The sequence below is a fragment of the Lepidochelys kempii genome, chromosome 2 (genome assembly GCF_965140265.1).
Source record: "Lepidochelys kempii isolate rLepKem1 chromosome 2, rLepKem1.hap2, whole genome shotgun sequence".
Classification (NCBI taxonomy): Eukaryota; Metazoa; Chordata; order Testudines; family Cheloniidae; genus Lepidochelys; species Lepidochelys kempii.
This window is the reverse complement of record NC_133257.1, coordinates 259028788-259049234: the sequence shown is the minus strand read 5'-3', so window position 1 is coordinate 259049234 and position 20447 is coordinate 259028788. Positions and strand designations below refer to the sequence as shown.

The following is a 20447-nucleotide window of genomic DNA, read 5'->3' as shown; positions in this document are numbered from 1 at the left end:
GGAGTCTGATTTGTCTTGAGTACCCCAAGTTTCACCACATTAAAAACCTACTTGCTTACAAAATCAGACATAAAACTACAAAAGTGTCACAGCACACTACCACCAGAAAATTGCTGACTTTCTCATTTTTACCATATAATTAAAAATAAAATCAATTGGAATATCAATATTGTACTTACATTTCAGTGTATAGTATATAGAGCAGCATAAACAAGTCATTGTCTGTATGAAATTTTAGTTTGTACTGACTTGGCTAATGCTTTTTATATAGCTTGCTGTAAAACTAGGCAAATATCAAGAGGAGCTGATGTACCCCTTCTGCATACTCTACGCATACCCCTAGTTGAGAACCACTGCTCTAATGGATACTCACATCTGATTATCTGAAAAGGTTGGACTGCCACATTTAGCCACATTTAGCCACCTGCCACCACTCTTGAAAAGAGTTTCACCGCAGTAACAGGATCGATGGCAGTGGCAGAATCTGGTATTTGAGTGATGTTAACATTAACTTGGCCAGAAAAGTTCAGAGAAAGACGTACGGATATTAGGAAAGAAGGTAGTCACTTGGCTTTTAAAAAAATCCCCAGCCACCCTATTTCCATTAGTTCCCTGGACAGCTTATATTCTCTCTGATCTTCCTACTTACAGTCCAAAAGCACAAGATGGAATTCACGCCCACACATACTTGAAAGAAAAAAAGGTGACTTTCAAGAAGTTTCTAGACTGGGTAAAGCCAACTTTCCAAAAACCCACTGATGTTTCATAGTATTATTATTAAGGCTACGATTTAGTCACAGGTATTTTTAGTAAAAGTCACGGACAGGTCACTGGCAAGAAACAAAAATTCCCGCTGCAGAGGGGGGTGTCAGGAGGCTGCTACTGGGGCCAGTCACAGAATCCAGCTGCCAGGGACTGCCACACCAGCGGCTGCTCTGGCCGCCTAAAGGACCGCCGCTCAGGCTGGCTGCAGAGCTGCTCCAGCAATGGCTGGTGTGGCTGGCCCTTGAGCAGCTGCTTGGGCAGGCCTGGGATCAGCCACACCGGCCACTGCAGAAGTCACGTAAGCTGCGGAAAGTCAGGGAACCCATGACTTCCGTGACCTCTATGACAGACATGGAGCCCTAATTATCATCATCAACAATGTAGCATGTCAGGTGAACATGGCACTTCACAATCATGTAGAGAGACACTCTACCCTAAAGGGATTAGAATTTAAATTGGTTTAAGCGTGTACCTCCATAAATAGCAAAAGCTTGATCATAGAAAAACCTCCGCTTCAAAGTGTCCTCCATTTTAGTTCTGTCCACAATGTCATCCTTGGGCTGCAAAGCCAGCTCCTGTAAAACAGGCAGAGAGAAAATAAATAACGGTTCCAGTTACTGGCAGTAAAATGAATCCTTCCTCAATCACCATTATGGGACAAAATGACCTTTGCTCGAAAGTAGCCTTCACAGGCACCTCCCAGATCGGGATGTTCAAACTGGAAGATATGTGCCTAACTGCTAACGTGAATGTCCAAATGCCAGCTTTAGCCACCAAGTTTGAAAAGTGAGCTCTGTGAGCTTAAACATTTGCACAAGTATTGGGAGGTTCTGGATGCTACCAGGATTATGAAGAGCATCCATGTTGTGACATGTTGAGGAGAAATTTCCTAGCCATCTGTACAGTGGGCAATGACTACTTCTAAAGCACATTTCCTCTGAGACACTTGGGGTTTTGGTATAACATAATATAAGCTGTAGGTATCGGATGTCTAATGGTAGCATTTGACTGAAGACTAGGAATATGTTTTATACCATCCTCTTGTTATCTGAATTCAAATATCAGACAGAGCAAATACAATTGCATGTATTCCATATGATTACTGTAAAACGATGCTGGTAATAAAAACCAACAGTTTAGACTTGGAACATATGCCTTAGATGTCACTTGCCCCATTAAGTTTTAATACCTATCATCAACACACATTATGACAAAAGATATGCAGAGAGGACACCCACTTTTCATTGAACAAGTGTATAGGAATTTCAGTCTTCCCACTTAATACAGATTCTTACACCAAGCCCATTCGCTGTGACATCTGAGCACCCACCCCATTCATTATTAACAATGGGTTCCCCCCCTCCCCCCCCCAGAAGACATTTTAGCAACTGAATCTATTCCGACAAATGATTTACGGAATTTTTTGTTTCTAAAACAACTAAATAAAGTGGACAAAGGTACTCCGGCAAGGTTAAACTAAAACCTTTTACTCTGAATGTTCTTTGGCTTAGATCACTAACTTAAAGAGGTATGGCCAACATTTTCAAACTTGGGTGCTTGCAGTTAGGTACCTAAAGCCACATTTAAGCATATAAACAAAAGAGGCCTGATTTTCAGGAATGCTAAAGCATCTGCAGCTCCTATTAACTTCAAGCCAATAGGGCTCTACCAAATTCACAGCCATGGAAAGTGCATCACGGACCATGACATCTGGTCTTCTGTGCAACTTTACCCTATACTATACAGATTTTACAAAGACCAGCGTTTCTCAAACTGGGGGTCCCGACCCAAAAGGGAGAGTTGCAAGGTTATTGTAGGGGGTTGTGATATTGCCACCCTTACTTCTGCGCTGCCTTCAGAGCTGGGTGGCCAGAGAGTGGCGGCTGCTGGCCGAGAGCCCAACTCTGAAGGCAGCAGCACAGAAGTAAGGGTGGCAACACCAGACCCTGCCATCCTTACTTCTGCGCTGCTGCTGGCGGCGGCGCTGCCTTCAGAACTGGGCTTCGGGTTAGCAGCCGCTGCTTTCTGGCCACCCAGTTCCGGAAGGCAGAGCCGCCGCCAGCCACAGAGCAGAAGCGTGGCAATACCGCGATCCCCCTACAATAACCTTGCAACCCACCCCCTTTGGGGCCAGGACCCCTACAGTTACAACTCCGTGAAATTTCAGATTTTAATATATGAAATCAAGCAATTTAGGATTTTTAAAATCCTATGACGATGAAATTGCCCAAAATGAACCATAAATTTGGTAGGCCCCTACCAATAAGTAAACTGGATTTACTAAATCTGATAATCTAAGCTGATTAAAAAAACCAAACTGATATCAATTTTAACAAAGAGAGCTGACAGTGCCAAAACACTAGCTTTAAAGTACGCACTGAGGAAGCAGATAAGTACATTCTGTAAGGACTACAGACATCTCAAATCTGCCAGGACTTCTCAGCGGGAAGAATGAGTTTCTGACAAAGAGACGGGGGAAGAGGGAAATGATAGAGGCGTGGCCTGACATCGAATGGCAAAAAATGGTCAGTACTTGAGGAGGGACCCAAAACGATAGGAGAATATAGGCAATTCCAGGCCCTACCACCAATACACACTGGATCACTGTTAGAGATGCAACGCTAAGATGGCTGTGTTGCAGTTACTACGAGGAAGGAGTGGAGACTCTTCTAACTATTGGGCTTCACTCTGTTTTTAAGAAGTGGAGAGGGGAACATGTGATAGCTGCAAGGGGAATGTCTACATCTTTGGGCCCTGCATAAGGGCTCAGTCATCTACTGACTTGAGAAAATGGAAACAGGTTCCAAGGTGGTATCTGAGCCCGGCCTATATCCTCTCAGAGGAGCTCTCGAACACAGATGTGCCCTACACAATTAAGGGTTTGGAAGCCAACAGTGCCCACTTAGAGTAACACCTCTCTTTTATATGCAGCCAATGTGGAAGTCACAGGGCCAGCATGATATTGTCTAGTTGCTCAAATCAGCAGGCATCCACACTGCTGCGTTCCACTCAAGTTGCAACTGATGAACACACACTGCTGGAACCCTTGCCAAACAGGAATGACAATAATCAACACTTGTGCTGAAGAGGACGCTTGCTGGTGTTGCAAGGTCATTCTAGAACAAATATGAATACAGCCCACACAAACTGTGTAACTGACAAACAGGCCACTGCACCAGATCCTCCTACACATGCCTTTCCCATGGAAAAGGAGTGGCTGAAAGGGGTGCCAAGACTCCCAACCTGACTCACTGCCTCTCTAAATGAAGTTTGCCAGGATTACAAGACATAACCAGAGAACAGATTTAAAAAATTAGTCACTGTAATCGAGACTAGCTATGAGCAAATCGTGCGTTTTAAAGCAGGGTTCCACTCTGAAAAGTGACTCAGTCTTACACAGATTGCCTCCGTGTGCATCTCCAGTCATAGCTGCTGACTTAAGAGACAATAACTTCTAAATAATTTAATTAGTTCTTCAAAGCTGGCCAGAGTGAGATTTGATTCCGGTGCTGTAATTATTAGCTGAGTTCCAAGCACAGGAGCAGCCTCCGCTCTCCGTTTATGTACACCACCACTGAAGACAATAAGGTTACACAAATGTATCTAACAACAGAATTTCCCCATTTTTTTTTTTAATCTGGTAAGATACAAGCCAGAAAGTACCCAGAACCTGCTCTTAGATCTCAAGGTGAGTTTGCAGAGTTGGCTAGGGGTGTGTGGGGAAAATGTATTTTAACTCATATATTGAGCAAATTTGATCTGGAAATCAAGACAATAAACCTGGAACCCCACAATGTCATTTTAGAGTCCCTTTTCAGAACAGAACTGTATTTTAAAAACTGACAACTTCAAATTTGGCCTTCAATTTGGGGAAAAAAAATATGGTCACTGGAAATATTTTTAAAAAAAAATGTTTTAAGCTACAGTGAACAGAATTATTTTTAAACAAAAATCTCCCCTGCCAGGTTTGTAACTCAAATATTGTGTAAAGAATCTAAAAGTGAAACAGACATAAAGTGACTTTACAGGGGTTTCATTTTCCTAGCTGACAGAAATACAAAAAGTAAACAAAGAAAGAATAGTGACATGCACAGTGGATTTTAAAAATTCTTTCATTTCTGATAATATAAGCTGTTATCAGCAATGTAGAAGCAAGATATTTGTTTATAACATGTGATTTTTAAGTTGACTGCAAGTTACAAAACAACTCTACTGGCTGGGAAGGAGCCATGGGCACAGCAGTGGAAGGCATCCAAACTGACAACGGTGAATGGCTCTTGAATCTCTGTGCCACAAACAGCAAGGAAGAAAAGAGAAAGCGAGGAAGGCCAAGGAAGAACTGTCCAAAGACAGCAACAGAGGATATTAAATGCGCTGGCATCACCTGGAAAGAAATAGCACAACTAGCCAACGACCATAATCAGTGGAGGAATAATCAGCTGCACAGAAGGAACTAAAGTAAGGAAAGTTATCAAGCTGTCTCAATCACTACCTTTGCCATCTATGCCACTGAACTGACCATTTTATAATTAAAGGTAAGAGATGACATGGTCCCATGCTGATAAAATAACATGAATCCTATGTTAAAAAAGTAGATTGGAACATAGCATCTACTGGTCAAGCCAGTCTAGCATAAATGTAGAGAAAAGTGGGTGAGGGAATACCTTTTATTGACAAACTTCTGTTGGTGAGATAGACAAGCTTTCACCGAACTCCACCTCCTCTTTTAAATGTATGCATTTAAAAAACACCACCACTTGACTGTAGGAATTCAAGTATGCTCATGCAAAACCCTCTAGATCACAGATCTAATTCTCAGACTCACCTTGGCTTCTAGGATCCTCTTCCGAGCCTTGAGCTCTGCTACAGCTCTGTCTACATCCACCTGGGGAGCCTTCTCTTCTTTCAGTTTTCTTACCAGTTCTCCCTGAGGAAGAACGCAAGAGAATCTAAGATGTGAATTCCATTCTGAAAGGCAGGTGTGAGGGACATTCCGCTTGCTCGTAAGGCTGCCCGAGAGTTTCTGTAACCACATGGAAACTGGCCATGGTACTGGAAGTGGGGGAACACTTTGAAACTGGAAAGTGAGCATCAGCCGAGTTTGACAGCAGTAAAGAATCTCAGAACTGTTTCCCACCCACTTGCAGTTATTTTTTCATCTCAGTGTGTGAATACACCCCCTTAAAAAAAAAGTCCATTTGAACAGGCACAAGCACTATTATGGTTATTAGAGTTTCTCTGATGTTCATGGAAAAGAGATCCATGCTTTTTTTCAGAACAGCAGGCTATCAAAGCAGTGTAGGAAATGAACACAACTTTATGAGAGAGCAAAACACAGTAAGGCCTTGGAACCAGACTAATTACCATCATCTTGGAAGAGTTATAGAAAGGCTTCCCTATCCCACATGGTAAGGATTCCCCTCCCCCAGGACCCATGAAATGTGACAGGCAAACAATCATGTGGAATTATTAACCCCTACATACTCTATAATATGGTTCTATAAACTTTTTTGGACTATGTCAACACTTCAGAGCGTATTTAGCATAGGCCCCTAGCGCAGACGCTGCTGACACCAACAAAAGGGAGTTTTTCTGCCAGTGTAGGACCACCTTCTCCCTGAACAACATTTGCTATGTTGACAGAAGCACTCTTCTGTTGCCAATAGCTGCATCTACGCAGGGAGTTTTGTTGGCATAGCTACGTGGATCAGGGGTGTGATTTTTTCACACCCCTGACCAACACAGCTGCATCAATATAAATTGTAAGTAGTGGCTGTAGATAACTTAATTCTGCTTCTTGCCTGCGTTGACTTTAAGTAAATGAACAGTCTTTCCCTCCGTCCCTCAAAAGGGAATTATCTAGCCAAAAAAAACCTGTTTATCTTGAATTACTAAGGGAGAAATGTTGGGAGGCAAGGAACAAGAGAAAAGAGACAGCTACAGATGTGAAGTACATTCAAAAATCAATAACTTCCCTAGTTTAGTGCTCCCAGTTTAGCATCTTTCCTGTACCTACTCTTCTTTAATTTAAAAAATATGTGAACCCAATTTTTATTTTTTCTACACTGTTAGCTTTGTTTACAATCTGTTTCTCCTGCATGATGCTCAGCCCTAGTGAAATCACTGCACACAGGCAATGAGACAGGAAACACAGGCTGCAGCTAGGATTTCATGTTTCAGGTTGGGGAAAGAGGGGGCTGACTTTATAATGGGAGAGAACTGACAGTAAGCGAATTAAATAAAGAGGGAACAAAAAATGTGACAAGCTGGGCTAATAAACTTTACATGTCCGCTACTGTAACACAGTGGATAAAGAAAGTTGGCAACTGCACTTGTCTGCTTCCTTCCTGTTAACCAGTGTAATCAAAATGTGAAAATTTCACTCCAGGGCTGCTGGGTTGAACGGCAATTCCAGGCTAACGTGGCAGAGGGAGGGATCTGAACGAGAAAAAAAAAAGTAGTAAACCAAACCCCGCTTTGTTGAGTTAGGGGGTCTGCAAGGAAAGAAAGTCAAGACAAAGGGTCCAGGGAACTACTTCAGGCTCAGAATAGTTCATCACACTGCTTTGCATTCAGCACCAAAAAAGTGGCATGCAGTGGCTCTTTGTTCTGTATGACAAGGAAAAAGACTTGGACACACAAGGCAGGAAAAAAATGAAGAAAACAATTATGCTTGCTGACTGGACACAATTTAATTAAAGACATGAGCCCAGCCCAGAGGAGGAGGAGCACACAGCACTATTTGATGTGGCAGATTTTGCTGCAGCTTTGTCCCAAACAACAACGAAGCAGAGAGGGATCCACCCCTGGATCACAAAAGCTTATTGCATCAGGCACTGCTGCAGGAAGAAACACCGGCTTGGTCACATGGGGACACTCTCTCTCTAGGTCAAGGCTCCCTCAGGTTTAATTAAATTGCATCTACCCTCCGTTTGGATTGGACAAGAGCCTCTATCTTCCTTATTCTATTTCTAGTGCAAAGACACATTAAACACCCTCCTTTTATAATTACCATGCATGTCACACCGTGGAAGGCTGCACCTGCATCACTCACCCCCACCCCAAACCTCTCTCTTACACCCCACATTTCTGTCCCAGTCCCAAGAGCATGGGGAAAGGGACATCCATATATCTCTGTTTTAAAGGCAGGTGGCAACTCCCAAATTGCTGGCATGGAAAAAAAGTGAGTCAGCTGGGTTTAGCTATTATAATTGTAATTACTCGGAGATTCCCCACCAAGGCATTCGGTTTGCTGTACAATGACTCAAACAAAAACTCACTGAAGTAGTTCTGTAAGTAAAAAAAACAAAGCCACAGATCCACTTACATAACGGAAATATGTAAGGGGCAAACACACACATAGATCCAGCAACATACAGGCAGTACACGCACATGTGGAACTAGCTACGCTAAGACGGCATGAAGGGCGACCCATACACATAGAGATCTAGATCTAGCTATGAGAAGGTGTGGAGAAGCCACAAGCCGTAAGAGGTATACGCAGAAATAGATAGAGATGAGAAGGGTGCACAGATATAGATCAAGCTACGTAAGGAGAAGGGGAATACACAGATCCCTCTAGATGACAGAGAAAACACAGACATCAATCAGCTAGGACAGGGATAGAAGGGCACAATCATACAGTTCCAGCTTTATAACAGGAGATATATGCACCTATATGCCCAGCTATAATACGGAGAAGAAACAGAGCAAGGTATTCTTATTTAAAAGGGAACCATGAAGCCCCACCGTTACATTGGGGACACACACATATATACAACAAAGACCCTATACAGATCTAGCTCTCTAAATTGGGAGGGGGGAAACGCCACAGAGACCCAGCTCAATGGAATGGAAGGGGAGACAACCCATAGAACAGGGGGAAGTGAGCCTGTATAGACCAACTCTATACAGGGAGAGACACCATGCCGCCCTATGGGGGAAAAGACACCGTATATACCTAGCTCATATGGACACAGTTCCATAGGGCAGAGAGAACTATAGAGACCAACTCTATAGGGGAGTCACCTCATAAAGACCCAGTTTCATAGGTAAAGGGGAAGCTTTAGAGCCCAAGGAGACACCCCCCATAAGGGCCTCATTGCAGAGGGGATGCTTTAGAGCCCAAGGACACACACACCCCACACGGACCCGGTTCTATAGGGCAGAGGGAAAGCTATAGGGCCCAGCTCTACAGGGGAGACACCCCCCCCCACACGGACCCAGTCCCACAGGGGATGCGATAGAGCCCAGCTCCGTGGGGGGGACACCCCCCCACACACACACACGGACCCAGTCCCATAGGGGATGCGATAGAGCCCAGCTCCGTCCCCCCTCCCCCCACGGACCCAGTCCCATAGGGGATGCGATAGAGCCCAGCTCCGTGGGGGGGACACCCCCCACACACGGACCCAGTCCCATAGGGGATGCGATAGAGCCCAGCTCCGCCCCCCCCCCACACGGACCCAGTCCCATAGGGGATGCGATAGAGCCCAGCTCCGTGCGGGGGACACCCCCCCCACACGGACCCAGTCCCATAGGGGATGCGATAGAGCCCAGCTCCGTGGGGGGGACACCCCCCCACACGGACCCAGTCCCATAGGGGATGCGATAGAGCCCAGCTCCGTGGGGGGGACACCCCCCCACACGGACCCAGTCCCATAGGGGATGCGATAGAGCCCAGCTCCGTCCCCCCCCACACGGACCCAGTCCCATAGGGGATGCGATAGAGCCCAGCTCCGTCCCCCCCCCACACGGACCCAGTCCCATAGGGGATGCGATAGAGCCCAGCTCCGTCCCCCCCCCACACGGACCCAGTCCCATAGGGGATGCGATAGAGCCCAGCTCCGTCCCCCCCCCACACGGACCCAGACCCATAGGGGATGCGATAGAGCCCAGCTCCGTCCCCCCCCACACGGACCCAGACCCATAGGGGATGCGATAGAGCCCAGCTCCGTCCCCCCCCACACGGACCCAGACCCATAGGGGATGCGATAGAGCCCAGCTCCGTCCCCCCCACACGGACCCAGTCCCATAGGGGATGCGATAGAGCCCAGCTCCGTGGGGGGGGGAGGCACCCCCCATACGGCCCCGCCGGGGGTGGGGGGGGAGCGGCCGCCCCGGGGGAGCCCGCAGCCCGACCCCCGGCGGCCCGTCTCGGCGGGCGAGGGCAGCCCGGTACCTGCAGCCGCACCGCCTGGCGGAGCGGGTGGAGCAGCGCCTCGGCGGCGGGTCGGTCCATGCCGGCGCTGGCCGGGCGGGGCGGGGCGCGGGGCGCTGCCGGCGGCCGGGCGGAGCGGAGCGGGGCGGCCGGCGGGCGCAGCAGCGGCAGCAGCGCGGGGAGGAGGCGGCGGCGGCAGGGCGGCGGCAGCAGCAGCAGCAGCGGCGGCAGCAGGGCGCTAAGGGGCGGCATGGAGCGGCGCGCGCCTCGGCCCGCCCCGGCGCATGATGAAATCCCGGCCGCCAGGCGCACGCAGCCCCCGCCGCCGCGCCGCACTTTCCGCACGGCCGCCAGCCCGCCGCGCCGCGCCGCAGATTCGCCAGGGGCCGCCGCGGGGTGAGCCCCGGAGAGAGACCCGAGCCTGGGGGTGTCGGTGCCTCTCCCCTCCCCCCCCGGATCCGAGCCTGGGGGCGTCGGTTCCCCCCCCCCCGGATCCGAGCCTGGGGGCGTCGGTGCCCCCCCCGGATCCGAGCCTGGGGGCGTCGGTGCCCCCCCCGGATCCGAGCCTGGGGGCGTCGGTTCTCCCCCCAGGATCCGAGCCTGGGCGTGTCGGTGCCCCCCCCGGATCCGAGCTTGGGGGTGTCTGTTCCCCCCCAGATCCGAGCTTGGGGGTGTCTGTGCCCCCCCCCAAGATCCGAGCCTGGGGTGTCTGTGCTTCCCCCCCCGCCCCGGGATCCGAGCCCGGGGTGTCTGTTCCGCCTCCTGCGGGATCCGAGCCTGGGGGTGTCTGTGCCCCTGTCCAAGCCTGGGGGTCTCTGTGCCCTATCCCGAAATCCGAGCCTGGGGGTGTCTGTGCCCCCCAGGATCTGAGCCTTGGGTGTCTGTGCCCCTCTCTGGGGTCCAGCCTTGGCATGTCTGTGCCCCTCTCAGGGGTAAGAGCCTGTGGGTGTCTGTGCTCCCCTCCAGGGTCCAAGCACCCCAGGGGTCCTAGCCCCACAGCCTGAGGGTGTGTGTGCCCCCCCCAGGTTTGAGCCCTGAGCTTGGGGTGCCTGTGCCCAGCATACAAGAGGTGTGAGCCCCACATTCGGGGGATGTCTGTCATGGATGCTGGAACTAGGGTTGTCGGGGGTTCTGCCGCACCCCCTGGCTCGAAGTGGTTTCCATCATATACAGGATTTACCATTTGGTTCAGTGGCTTTCTGCACCCCCACAATAAAAATTGTTCCAGCACCCCTGATATCTCTGCCCCCCCCCCAAAAAAAAAACACACACACACTGCGGGAACACACACACTCCAGGGTCTGATCACCACAGTCTGGGCGTGTCTGACACAACCAAGGTCTCAGCCACATGACCTCAGGCATGTCTGTCCCTCCCCACAGACACACACTGCAGGGTCTGAGTCCCACATTCTGGGGGTGCCCGTGACAGCCTCACAACACTCACACTGCAGAGCCCTGAGTCCTCTATTCTGGGAGTGTGTGCTCCTCATACATGTTCCCTGAGCCCCATATATGATGCATGTCTGATCCCTTCCTCCCACCCCACGCACACATACACTAAGGGTTGAGCCCCACTTCTGGGGGTTTCTAGCCATCCACATACACCCAAGCAGTGGTGAGCTGGAACTGGTTGTTAAAGTTTGAAGCCGGTTTAGAACTGGTTGTTAAAGGGGTGGGCAAACTCCAGCCTGCGGGACCGTCCTGTCCGGCCTGCGGGACCGTCCTGTCCGGCCTGCCTGAGCTCTCGGCTGGAGAGGCTCCCCTGAGAATCCCTTTTTAATTTTTACTTACCTGGCGGCGCTTCCGGGTGTTCAGCGGCAGGTCCTTCAGTGCCGCCGAAGACCCGGAGCAAATGAAGGAACTGGTTCTTCAGCTTTTGGCAGCTCATCACTGCACCCAAGGGGGTCTGAGCCCCACATTCTGAAGGTGACTGCACTACCAAACACACAGAGAGACTTCAGTTACTGGATCAAGCTTTTGAGAAAGAAGCATGGCTTTGTGAGCAAGGTAGTGGACTGGGATTCAGAAGATGTGTGTTCATTTCCCAGCCCCTTGCTACCTCTGTGACCTTGGGCAAGCCACTTAATCTCTCTAGCCCTGGCAGTTTTAAAGCACTCATCCCTAAATCCATTCCTGTTCAGGACAGCACTTAAGCACTTACTTAAAGTCAAGCCCCAAATTGATGCCACTATGCCTCAGTTTCCTTATCTGTACAATGGGTGATAATATTTCTTTGCAAAAAGAAAAGGAGTACTTGTGGCACCTTAGAGACTAACAAATTTATTTGAGCATGAGCTTTCGTGAGCTTAGTCTCTAAGGTGCCACAAGTACTCCTTTTCTTTTTGCGAATACAGACTAACACGGCTGTTACTCTGAAACCTGAAATATTTCTTTGTCTTGTCTATTTTGACTGCATGCCCTTTGGGGCAGAAACTCTCTTATTATATGCACATACAATGCTCTGATCTATTTGGGGCCTCTCGGGGGTACTGTAATAAATTATAATAATAAATCTAAGAACCTGATTTGCAGGTATAGAGCATACATACATGTCTGTCTGTCCTCAAGTGTGAGCACAAGAATAGAGGCCTTGGTTGCCTTGCATGTTATAATGATATATCATTAACATTTTACAGAGAAACATTTAAAAGAATTTAAGTGACTGGTCTTAAAATTGAGCATAGAACCAGCCTGCAAGACAGCGCTAGGACCCTGTTGATTCATAATGCCGTTCCTGCCTCTGACATCACCCTTCCCATGCCTGATGGCTATTGGAGAAGATTACAGAAGTGTTAAAGACTACAGGGAACCTGTTATATTTTTCAATCTGCTATAGTATTTGAGCTCAAGTAGCTTTTGTAGCTTTTAGAATGTATGGTGTTTTGCTTTTCATTGATCCCTGTACCTTCCTCTCTTTCAGCCAGCTATTTGACCCCAACATGGATAGCATTCCCATGGGAAATCGCTGCATTACGGCTCTTACAAAATCATCTTTTAGAAAACATCTTAACACCCCATCATGTATAAATGCATACAAATGGAGGGCCCGATCCTGCAACCCTTGCAAATGTGAATAGCCCTTAATCAAATGAGTAGTCCCCTTGAAGTCAATGGGTCTAGTTGTGTGATTAATGACGACTCGGATTTATAAAGGGGTATGAACAGGACTGAGACCTTGATGCTCAGAGTATTCAAAATGGGACTGTGATGCTCTCTTGCACGCTGCTTTGGGTGATTTTAAGCTGTTGCTAGGGTTAAAGAGCATCCCGTTCATTACAAAAAGGGCACTGCACTTTGTGCAGGTGAGAGGGGCTAGGTTAGCAGCCCTAGAAATTTAAGTCCTTTGTTAAGGAAAAAGCCAAGTATCCGTTCAAAACAAACAAAAAACCCTGGGGCTGAGGCTGGGCCTGGGACAGAGTTAAGTTAGATTTTAGAATATTCTGTTTGATATGTTACACCTGTCCATTTATTTAAGAGCCAGCATGAACTTTGCTCTGACTCTACTGGAATATTTCTCTGCTTTCTCTGAACTGTTGTATCCAGTGGTGTTGTAGCCGTGTCCGTCCAAGGATATTAGACAAGCTGGGTGAGGGAATATCTTTTACTGGACCAACTTCTGTTTTCTGAGCTTCACAGAGCTCCTCTTCAGGCCTGGGAATGTTACTGAGAGTGTCACAGCTAAATACAAGATCAAACAGATAGCCTATATTCTAAGGGATCATTCCAGGTGAAGTGCCCCATTAACATCCCTGTAGTCATAGGACAAAAATTGTTTAGTGTTATTTTTTTTTAAACAAATGTTCCTTGGTACGTGTACTTAGAAGCAACCCGTTAACAAGCCTTTTGTCTGTTTCCTTATTTGTTTTTGTTAAAGAATGGGCTGGTGAAGAACTTAGTAGCCCCACCGTCCCCATCTATACTTCAATAGGGAACTAAGGAGCTCTGCTGGCTCCCCCTCCCTCTACTGCTCTGTAGACCTGTAAGCTTCCAACCTCCCGCAGACTCTACCACCCATGAAGTTCATGCACGCCTCAGCCTCATATCAGCTCTTTCTGGCAACACCAGCACTATCTTCCAGGCCCTGCTGGGAGGGATTGCAGGTCTCAAACCCACATCCACAGGCAGTCCTCAAAACTTCAGCTGTTCCCTAGCCCCTTACTGGTACCAGCAGGGAGCATGGTAGACCCTAGCTCACCAGAGGTACTTCCCACGAAGATCCCAATTGAAGTGCATGCATCCGATGAAGTGAGCTGTAGCTCACGAAAGCTTGTGCTCAAATAAATTTGTTAGTCTCCAAGGTGCCACAAGTCCTCCTTTTCTTTTTGCCAATTGAAGTAGTCGTGCAGCCTCTCTGATTGGCTCAGACTCGTTATTAAGCCAAGAAGGTAGCACAGGAAGTTGTCTGAGCAGCTGTGTGAGTCCCTACCTGGCTGCTGCACTGGGCCCTGCCTTGTTGCCTGACTCTTGAGTCCGGCCCTCCTGACTTGTTCCCGTTCACTGCTTCTATGGCCTAATCCTTGTTTTGACTCTGGCTCTGATCCCTACCTCCTGTTCCTGGTTCCCAGCGCCTGCTCTGACCACTAGGTTTAACCACCTACTACATCCCAGTCCATGACACACACTCTCTCTCTGTACAGGTTAGTGATAGGTACACACCAACTCCCCAGTCCTCCTAAGTGTCCCTCTAGAGTGCTCAGCCCCTGTTCCACTGAACGCTCACACTGCTCTTAGATCCAGTACTCCCAAAGGAATAGTACACCCCAGCTTGTAAGATTCAACTTAAGATCCCCAGGCTACTTACACACAGCACTTTTACTTTTAGAGAGAGAGAGTGAAAATAAGAATAGGTTCATTAGCAAAGAACGGAGATTCCAATGATAGAAAGAATAATGGACATAAATGATTACATGCAAAACAAAACTGTAACAAGGCATTCCCCTATCTCCTACAAGTTAGTTTAAACCGAGTCGTTTTCCCAGCATCAATCAATCAGTTTGGCTGAGATACTCTTCCCACAAGATCAAGCTGCTGGTGGCTTGTCCTCACAGATAGAAGGAACAAGGATGTACCTCTTAACCACTTCATTATACCCCCAAAAGCTCAGTGTCCTTACTTGTAAACAGGGCTCTCCCCTGTTGGTTCACGTCTTCCTGTACATTTCCCTTCTTAGAAGATTTCATAAGCCTTTAGCATCCAGCTCAGACTGTAAATCAATGCCCATGGTTACGATGACCAGTGTGACACAGTTTTCATTAGGGACTTAGTGACCCCTTTTGGTGAACTCTGTATCCTATGTACCCAAATGTCCTCTGCCAGTTGACATGCAGAGGTTCTTGGGTCACAACCTTCCTCCTGGAGAAAGCCTTTCCACAATAAGTGATGTTCACATTTTGAACACCCCTTTTAATTTAAAACTCTTTCCAATCCCTCCCCACCAAAAAGCCTACCCCAAGCAGATTTCTGACCCTGCAAAAGGAGAAATGTCTGAGACTCCATGAAGTCAACAAGGTCAGGAATTTCACTATTGCTGCTGATTTAACAAGAAAGGGGCTCCGATATTACAGTGATGGACAGCAGTATAGAACCGTCAGATAGACCGATAGATATTTGGGAAAGGGAAATAAAAATAGAGAATGTTGACTGCAAATCTAGATTATAGACAGCCTGGCAGAAGTGAGTCTTTAAGAGGGAATCATAGAGTACCTATCAGGCCCTATGGACTTTATCTAGCCCCTATTGCTAGATCAAGCAATAAGGCCACTTTCTGTAAATAAATCCTTAACAACATTTTAAACTAGCCCTAGATTTTCATATGTTTTAACTGTACGTTGAGTTTGAAGTTTTACAGTTGAGTTGTCTTTAAATAATGAATTCAGAAAAAGCTGGACAATTTTCTTGTGTGAAGTTAAGATGACTGATTTATAGTGAAATCCTGGCTGTAGCCTCTACTGTGGAATTGCTACTGAGTAGCTCTGTAGTTATGGTGAATTTTAATGGTCTCTAACCCTAAAACAGATTGACAAATTGTCTTTAGATTTTACAGGGAAAAAATAAAAGTTGGACACATTCTGTGACAGATCAATTGCCGTAAACAAACCACACCATTAATAGATAAACCACACATCTGCAAAGCTGGGATTAGAAATTTGCTCCTTGGTTTCAGATAGGCCAGGCGTCTAATATCTGAGCTAAAGGCAAACCTTTGTGTCAGTACTGAACTGCATAGAAGGACCCTTACTGTTTTCTCTCATCTGAAGCCAGCCATCAGAGGGCAAACTGTTATAAGGATGAGAACAGTTCATGGCCACAGGTTGTCTGATTCCTCTCACCCTTCCATGTTTCTGGGAGGTGGCTCGACTCGCAAATCAATCTGGATGCAAAAAGCCTAGGCATAGCCATATTAGTGGCGTTGGCAGGGGTTCCAATTACTCTGACTCCATGGCTCGTTTCAGCAGGCTAGAAGGACACCATGTGGCAGGAGGATTATTTCGTTTCCGGCAGCTCATGCCGACTTCAAACATAAGGCTGCAACTTCAGGGCGAGGTTCAGGAGGGGAGTGGCATTAAACCGACTTGTAAACTTCATGCACACGTCAGGGGCGCATTCTGCTAGAAGCGTCTTATGATTAAGTTCATCACTCAGCGCAGCCTCAGCTCTCCCTGTCACGCCCAGACCCAAAGCAATCTCGCTGTTAATTGCTGCAAATCCTTCCCCTGTGAAGTGGCATACAAAACTGTGGTGGATGATAAGAACCCAGTGAAGCGAGTTACTGCCATTAGTTCTGTCTGGGGATGTGCACTTTCAGTTTCTTTTACTGCCTGACCTTTGGGTGACTTTCCTGTGTCCCACCTTGTTCCGCATCAGGGCTGGCTCTGCTGCTGTGCCAGGCAGCTGATCACACTGGCTGTCTGCAGCTGAACTGGCTTCCCCCACTGAGCTACAGCATCCCAGCCGGGAGCAGGGAGAGGGAGCACTGGGCTCCAGAATGGGGAGACGGGGGCCCTGAGCCTAGTGAGAGGAGGAGTTTGAGGGCTTGCACAAGGGGAGAGGGCATTAGAGGACAAGGTGGGACAGGTCCCTGCAAGATCTCCATCGCCCACAGGACTTCCAGGGGTGGGCTGGAAGTCTCACGAGATTTGGCACAAGATTTGGAGCCTGTAGCAGATCGAGCACTCACCAGCACGGTGCCTCCTGCTGGTCAGTCTGGGAATTAGCTCAATTCCAGGACCAGAGCAGCTCCTGCTGGAGGGTCTCTCTCTTGCCTCAGGCCCCCCATGACCCTCCCAGACCCCTGTGCCCCCAACCTTAGGGTTCTGCCCCACAGCAGTACCCCCACACGCTGGATCTCCCCTCCCACAGGAACCCCCAACCCCTATGTCCACCTTGCCTCAGTGGCTAGTGCCAGTCATCATCTAGTCCCCTTTCTCTGGGGCAGACTGCAGCCTGTAATGGCCACTCATCACTGGCAAGACGGTTGGACCAGCAGCCTCTGCCTATCCCCACGCTGCACCTGGGGAGTTGCCAGGCTGGAGGTGCCGTGCCGTGCCGTGCCGTGCTCTTAGTACCCTGTGCTCCCAGGCAGCTAGGCCCGTCTCACTCCAAAACAGGAGTGAACCTCTCTCCAAAGCTAGAAATAGATAATCCACATTCTGGCCCCACAGCTCTTTTATAGGGCCCAGCCTGGCCCTGATTGGCTGGCTCCCCGGCTTTTCTTATAGGCTCTCAGCCCCAGCCCTCTCCAAGGGCTGGCTTGTAACCCTTTCAGGGCCGGAGCGGGGTCACTGCCATAAAAGGAGCCCTGTGCTCAGGGCCACCTACTGTTTGCCAGTTTGTCCAGCAGCCCAGTTCAGCATGGATCATACGCAGCAGCCTGGCACTGTCCAAATCCTGCTCACTGCTGCTGGCATGTAGCCGGCTGGCTGCAGGACTGGGACAGCACAACTGCAAGGGGCGGGCTGCATGAGCTCGAAGGACAGCCATACCCTGTGATGCCTCAAGACCCGGTAGGGCAGCAGGGCTGGCTAACCGACCCCTTCCAGCCGCTTGACGCAGGGGCCTGTGTGCTGTGGATCTCAGACCAGGAGGCAGCCGAAGGGTCAGGAAGCAGAGACAAAAGAGCAAGAAGACAGGAGGGGAGCGGTGACAGGGCTAGAGGCACTCATGAGGCTGACGCAGTCCATTTGGGATTGGCTTGGAGCCCTGGAAGACAATGGTCAAGCACAACAGGAGCCCCCCTGATCCCTGCAGCAGGGCGATTTCACAAGTGGTCGGGGCCCAAAGGGAGAGCAAGAGGCAGGCCCTGGTGGTCTGGTCCCCTCAGGAAGAGGTGGGGCTCAGCACATTCCCCACAATGTGTCTGCAGGGTCTCAGGCAAGCAGCACTGGTGGGAGCAATGGTGGAGCTCTGGGTGTCCTCAGAGTCAGGCCCATGGGGGAGCACAGGGAAGACATGAAGTGTGGGGGGGGTTACAGAACAAGCCGAGTATCTACAGGTATGCAGTGGGGAGCCCGGGCCCCGCAGGCACTGGCCTCCAGCTTCTGGCTCCTCAGCTGATGGCCTTCCAGCTTCTAGCGTGACAGCTGTTGGCCCCACAGCCCAGGGCTCCACAGCTTCTGGCTCCCCCATTCCTGGCCCCACCGCCTTTACTGCAACAACGTAGCTGGTGTACCAAATTTGGCCTGCATGTGGTCTCATATTCAGTCACTTCTGATGAGTTGGGGGCCCATCTTCTCCGGTCAATGCATGAGAAGATATGGTGGGTGGAACACATGGATGTGTTTTCCCTGCTGTTCAGGAGGAGAGGGCTAAGGCCAAGAGAAGAGAAAAAGATAGGATGTCCTGAGAAAGAGGAATTGGGAAAACTGGCTTGGAGCCTGCATCACCTCCATGGGGTGAAGGCACAGTTAGATCTGGCAGCGTATGGGCCCCTGCTGAGCTACCTGGATATTACAGGTAGGGCATGTAATTCATTTCATGGCTCTTGTACAATGAGGGCAACCCTGAACCCCTCCCAGTATGGGATAGCATGGACCAGGAACTATGGCTGGAGTTCCTGATGAGTATTGCCCCATTCACAATCTGTCGTGCCCTACAAGGGAAAAACTGAACGAGGCGATGAACCCCGAGCTGTGCACCGTGCCCGATGCATCATTCGACACAGTGGTGCACATGATCCACTCATGAGGCCCTGCTGCTTGGCTTGCAAAAAGCGCCATAAAGTTGGCCTCCTGCCTCCTCCCAGTCCAGGCAGCAGACTTTAACCTCTTGGGCTTTTCCTTTGATGGCTAGATTGATGTGGACAAAGTAACTCCCCTGGGCTGTGCTATTTTGTGTACAGCCTTTGAACAATTCAGTACAACGCTGGACTGGGCAGCCAGGAGGTGCTCAGGATGCCAACAGATGATGTACTAACTGGACCATTTCTTTGTTGTGGGCAGGGCCGGGGGGGGAGGGGATGTGAGCGACTACTTTGGGTTCTTCAGGAGCTGACGGGCACATTGGGTATTCCCTTCTCCAATTTAAAACCTGGGGACACTGCCACCACTTTGACATACCTAAGCGTTGAGGTTGGCATGGTGCAGGGGCAATCCTGCCTTTCTCGAAACAAGCTCATGGTGCTAACCAATGACTGCAGGTATGTGGGTCACCTAGACCCCCCGTTGGGGATTCATGGTCCACAGAAGATGTTGCAGGGTTGGGCCCGGACAGCTGGGACATGGAGCGATGTCAGGAAGCCAGTTACCTTGCAGGGCCTTAGGCAGTTAGTCAAGGTCCTTCCTCGGATCTGCCATTTCTGGTGAGGTGAGGCTGTACCCTTCAATGCAGCTGGTCGGTTGGCTTGCTTCATAGCCTTCTGAGTCCCTTCAGCCAAGGGAGACACTTCGGAGCAGCTCTCAGACTACAGGACGCGCAGCAGGAAGGTGACTCTCTCTGTCTCAGTCCATGGGTCAAAAATGGATCTAACTGGGTCTGGTAAGGCTATTGCTCGGCACCTCTCTGGTGAGACGGACCTGTGTCCTGTCTTGGCACTATGGGCTTATGTGGCTTTATGGCCACTGGGTGAGGGCCCCCTTTTCCTGCCTGGGGGACTGGTCCTTCCTAACCAATTTCCAGTTTGCGGGAGTGTTTAGGAAGGGGCTGTCCTTCTTGGGCTTGCTACCAGGAGAGTCTGGCTCCTACACATTCCACATAGTGGCTACCCAGTTGGGTCTGGGTGCACGAGATGTCCGGGCCGTAGGATGCTGGCGATTCAGGGTGCCTGGTGGGAGGCCAGTGCAGGTGGTGGGCTGTAGGCACAGGTTTCTTGGTGTGGGAATAGCTTGGTTGGAGACAGTAGTCTGCCGGATTTGGCAGACTGCAGTCCACCCACAAAAGATAGAGGGGGCCTGGAGATAGGCCAGCCGGAAAGTATCAACATGGCTGAAGTCGCAAGGTGGCTCAGTTATTGGACATGGCTGCATAGCCCAGAGCCCGGTCGAGCTTTATCGAAAGAATGGCACACACCTCTCTGATATGGGTGC

At 49.4% G+C, this 20447-nt stretch overlaps 1 protein-coding gene and 1 long non-coding RNA gene across 3 annotated transcripts in view; one reads left to right on the top strand and one right to left on the bottom strand.

Moving 5' to 3' along the window:
* Window positions 1-10246, bottom strand: part of GARS1 (glycyl-tRNA synthetase 1) — a 35489-nt gene extending 25243 nt beyond the window's left edge. Inside the window, exons 1-3 of the mRNA XM_073334734.1 lie at window positions 9947-10246; window positions 5591-5692; window positions 1238-1340 (exon numbers count right to left, since the gene is read on the bottom strand). Of these exons, the coding sequence (XP_073190835.1) occupies window positions 1238-1340; window positions 5591-5692; window positions 9947-10177 (436 nt within the window). The 5' untranslated portion in view covers window positions 10178-10246. The remainder of the gene's footprint in view (window positions 1-1237; window positions 1341-5590; window positions 5693-9946) is intronic.
* A 7-nt stretch (window positions 10247-10253) lies between these two features.
* LOC140907842 (uncharacterized) lies at window positions 10254-14217 on the top strand. Of its 2 annotated transcripts, none has more exons than XR_012157653.1 (3): window positions 10254-10321; window positions 12848-12996; window positions 13802-14217. It is a non-coding gene; the product is annotated as an uncharacterized lncRNA (long non-coding RNA). The 2 variants fall into 2 exon arrangements; XR_012157654.1 differs by lacking the exon at window positions 10254-10321 and adding an exon at window positions 11748-11934.
* Window positions 14218-20447: the final 6230 nt, after the last annotated feature.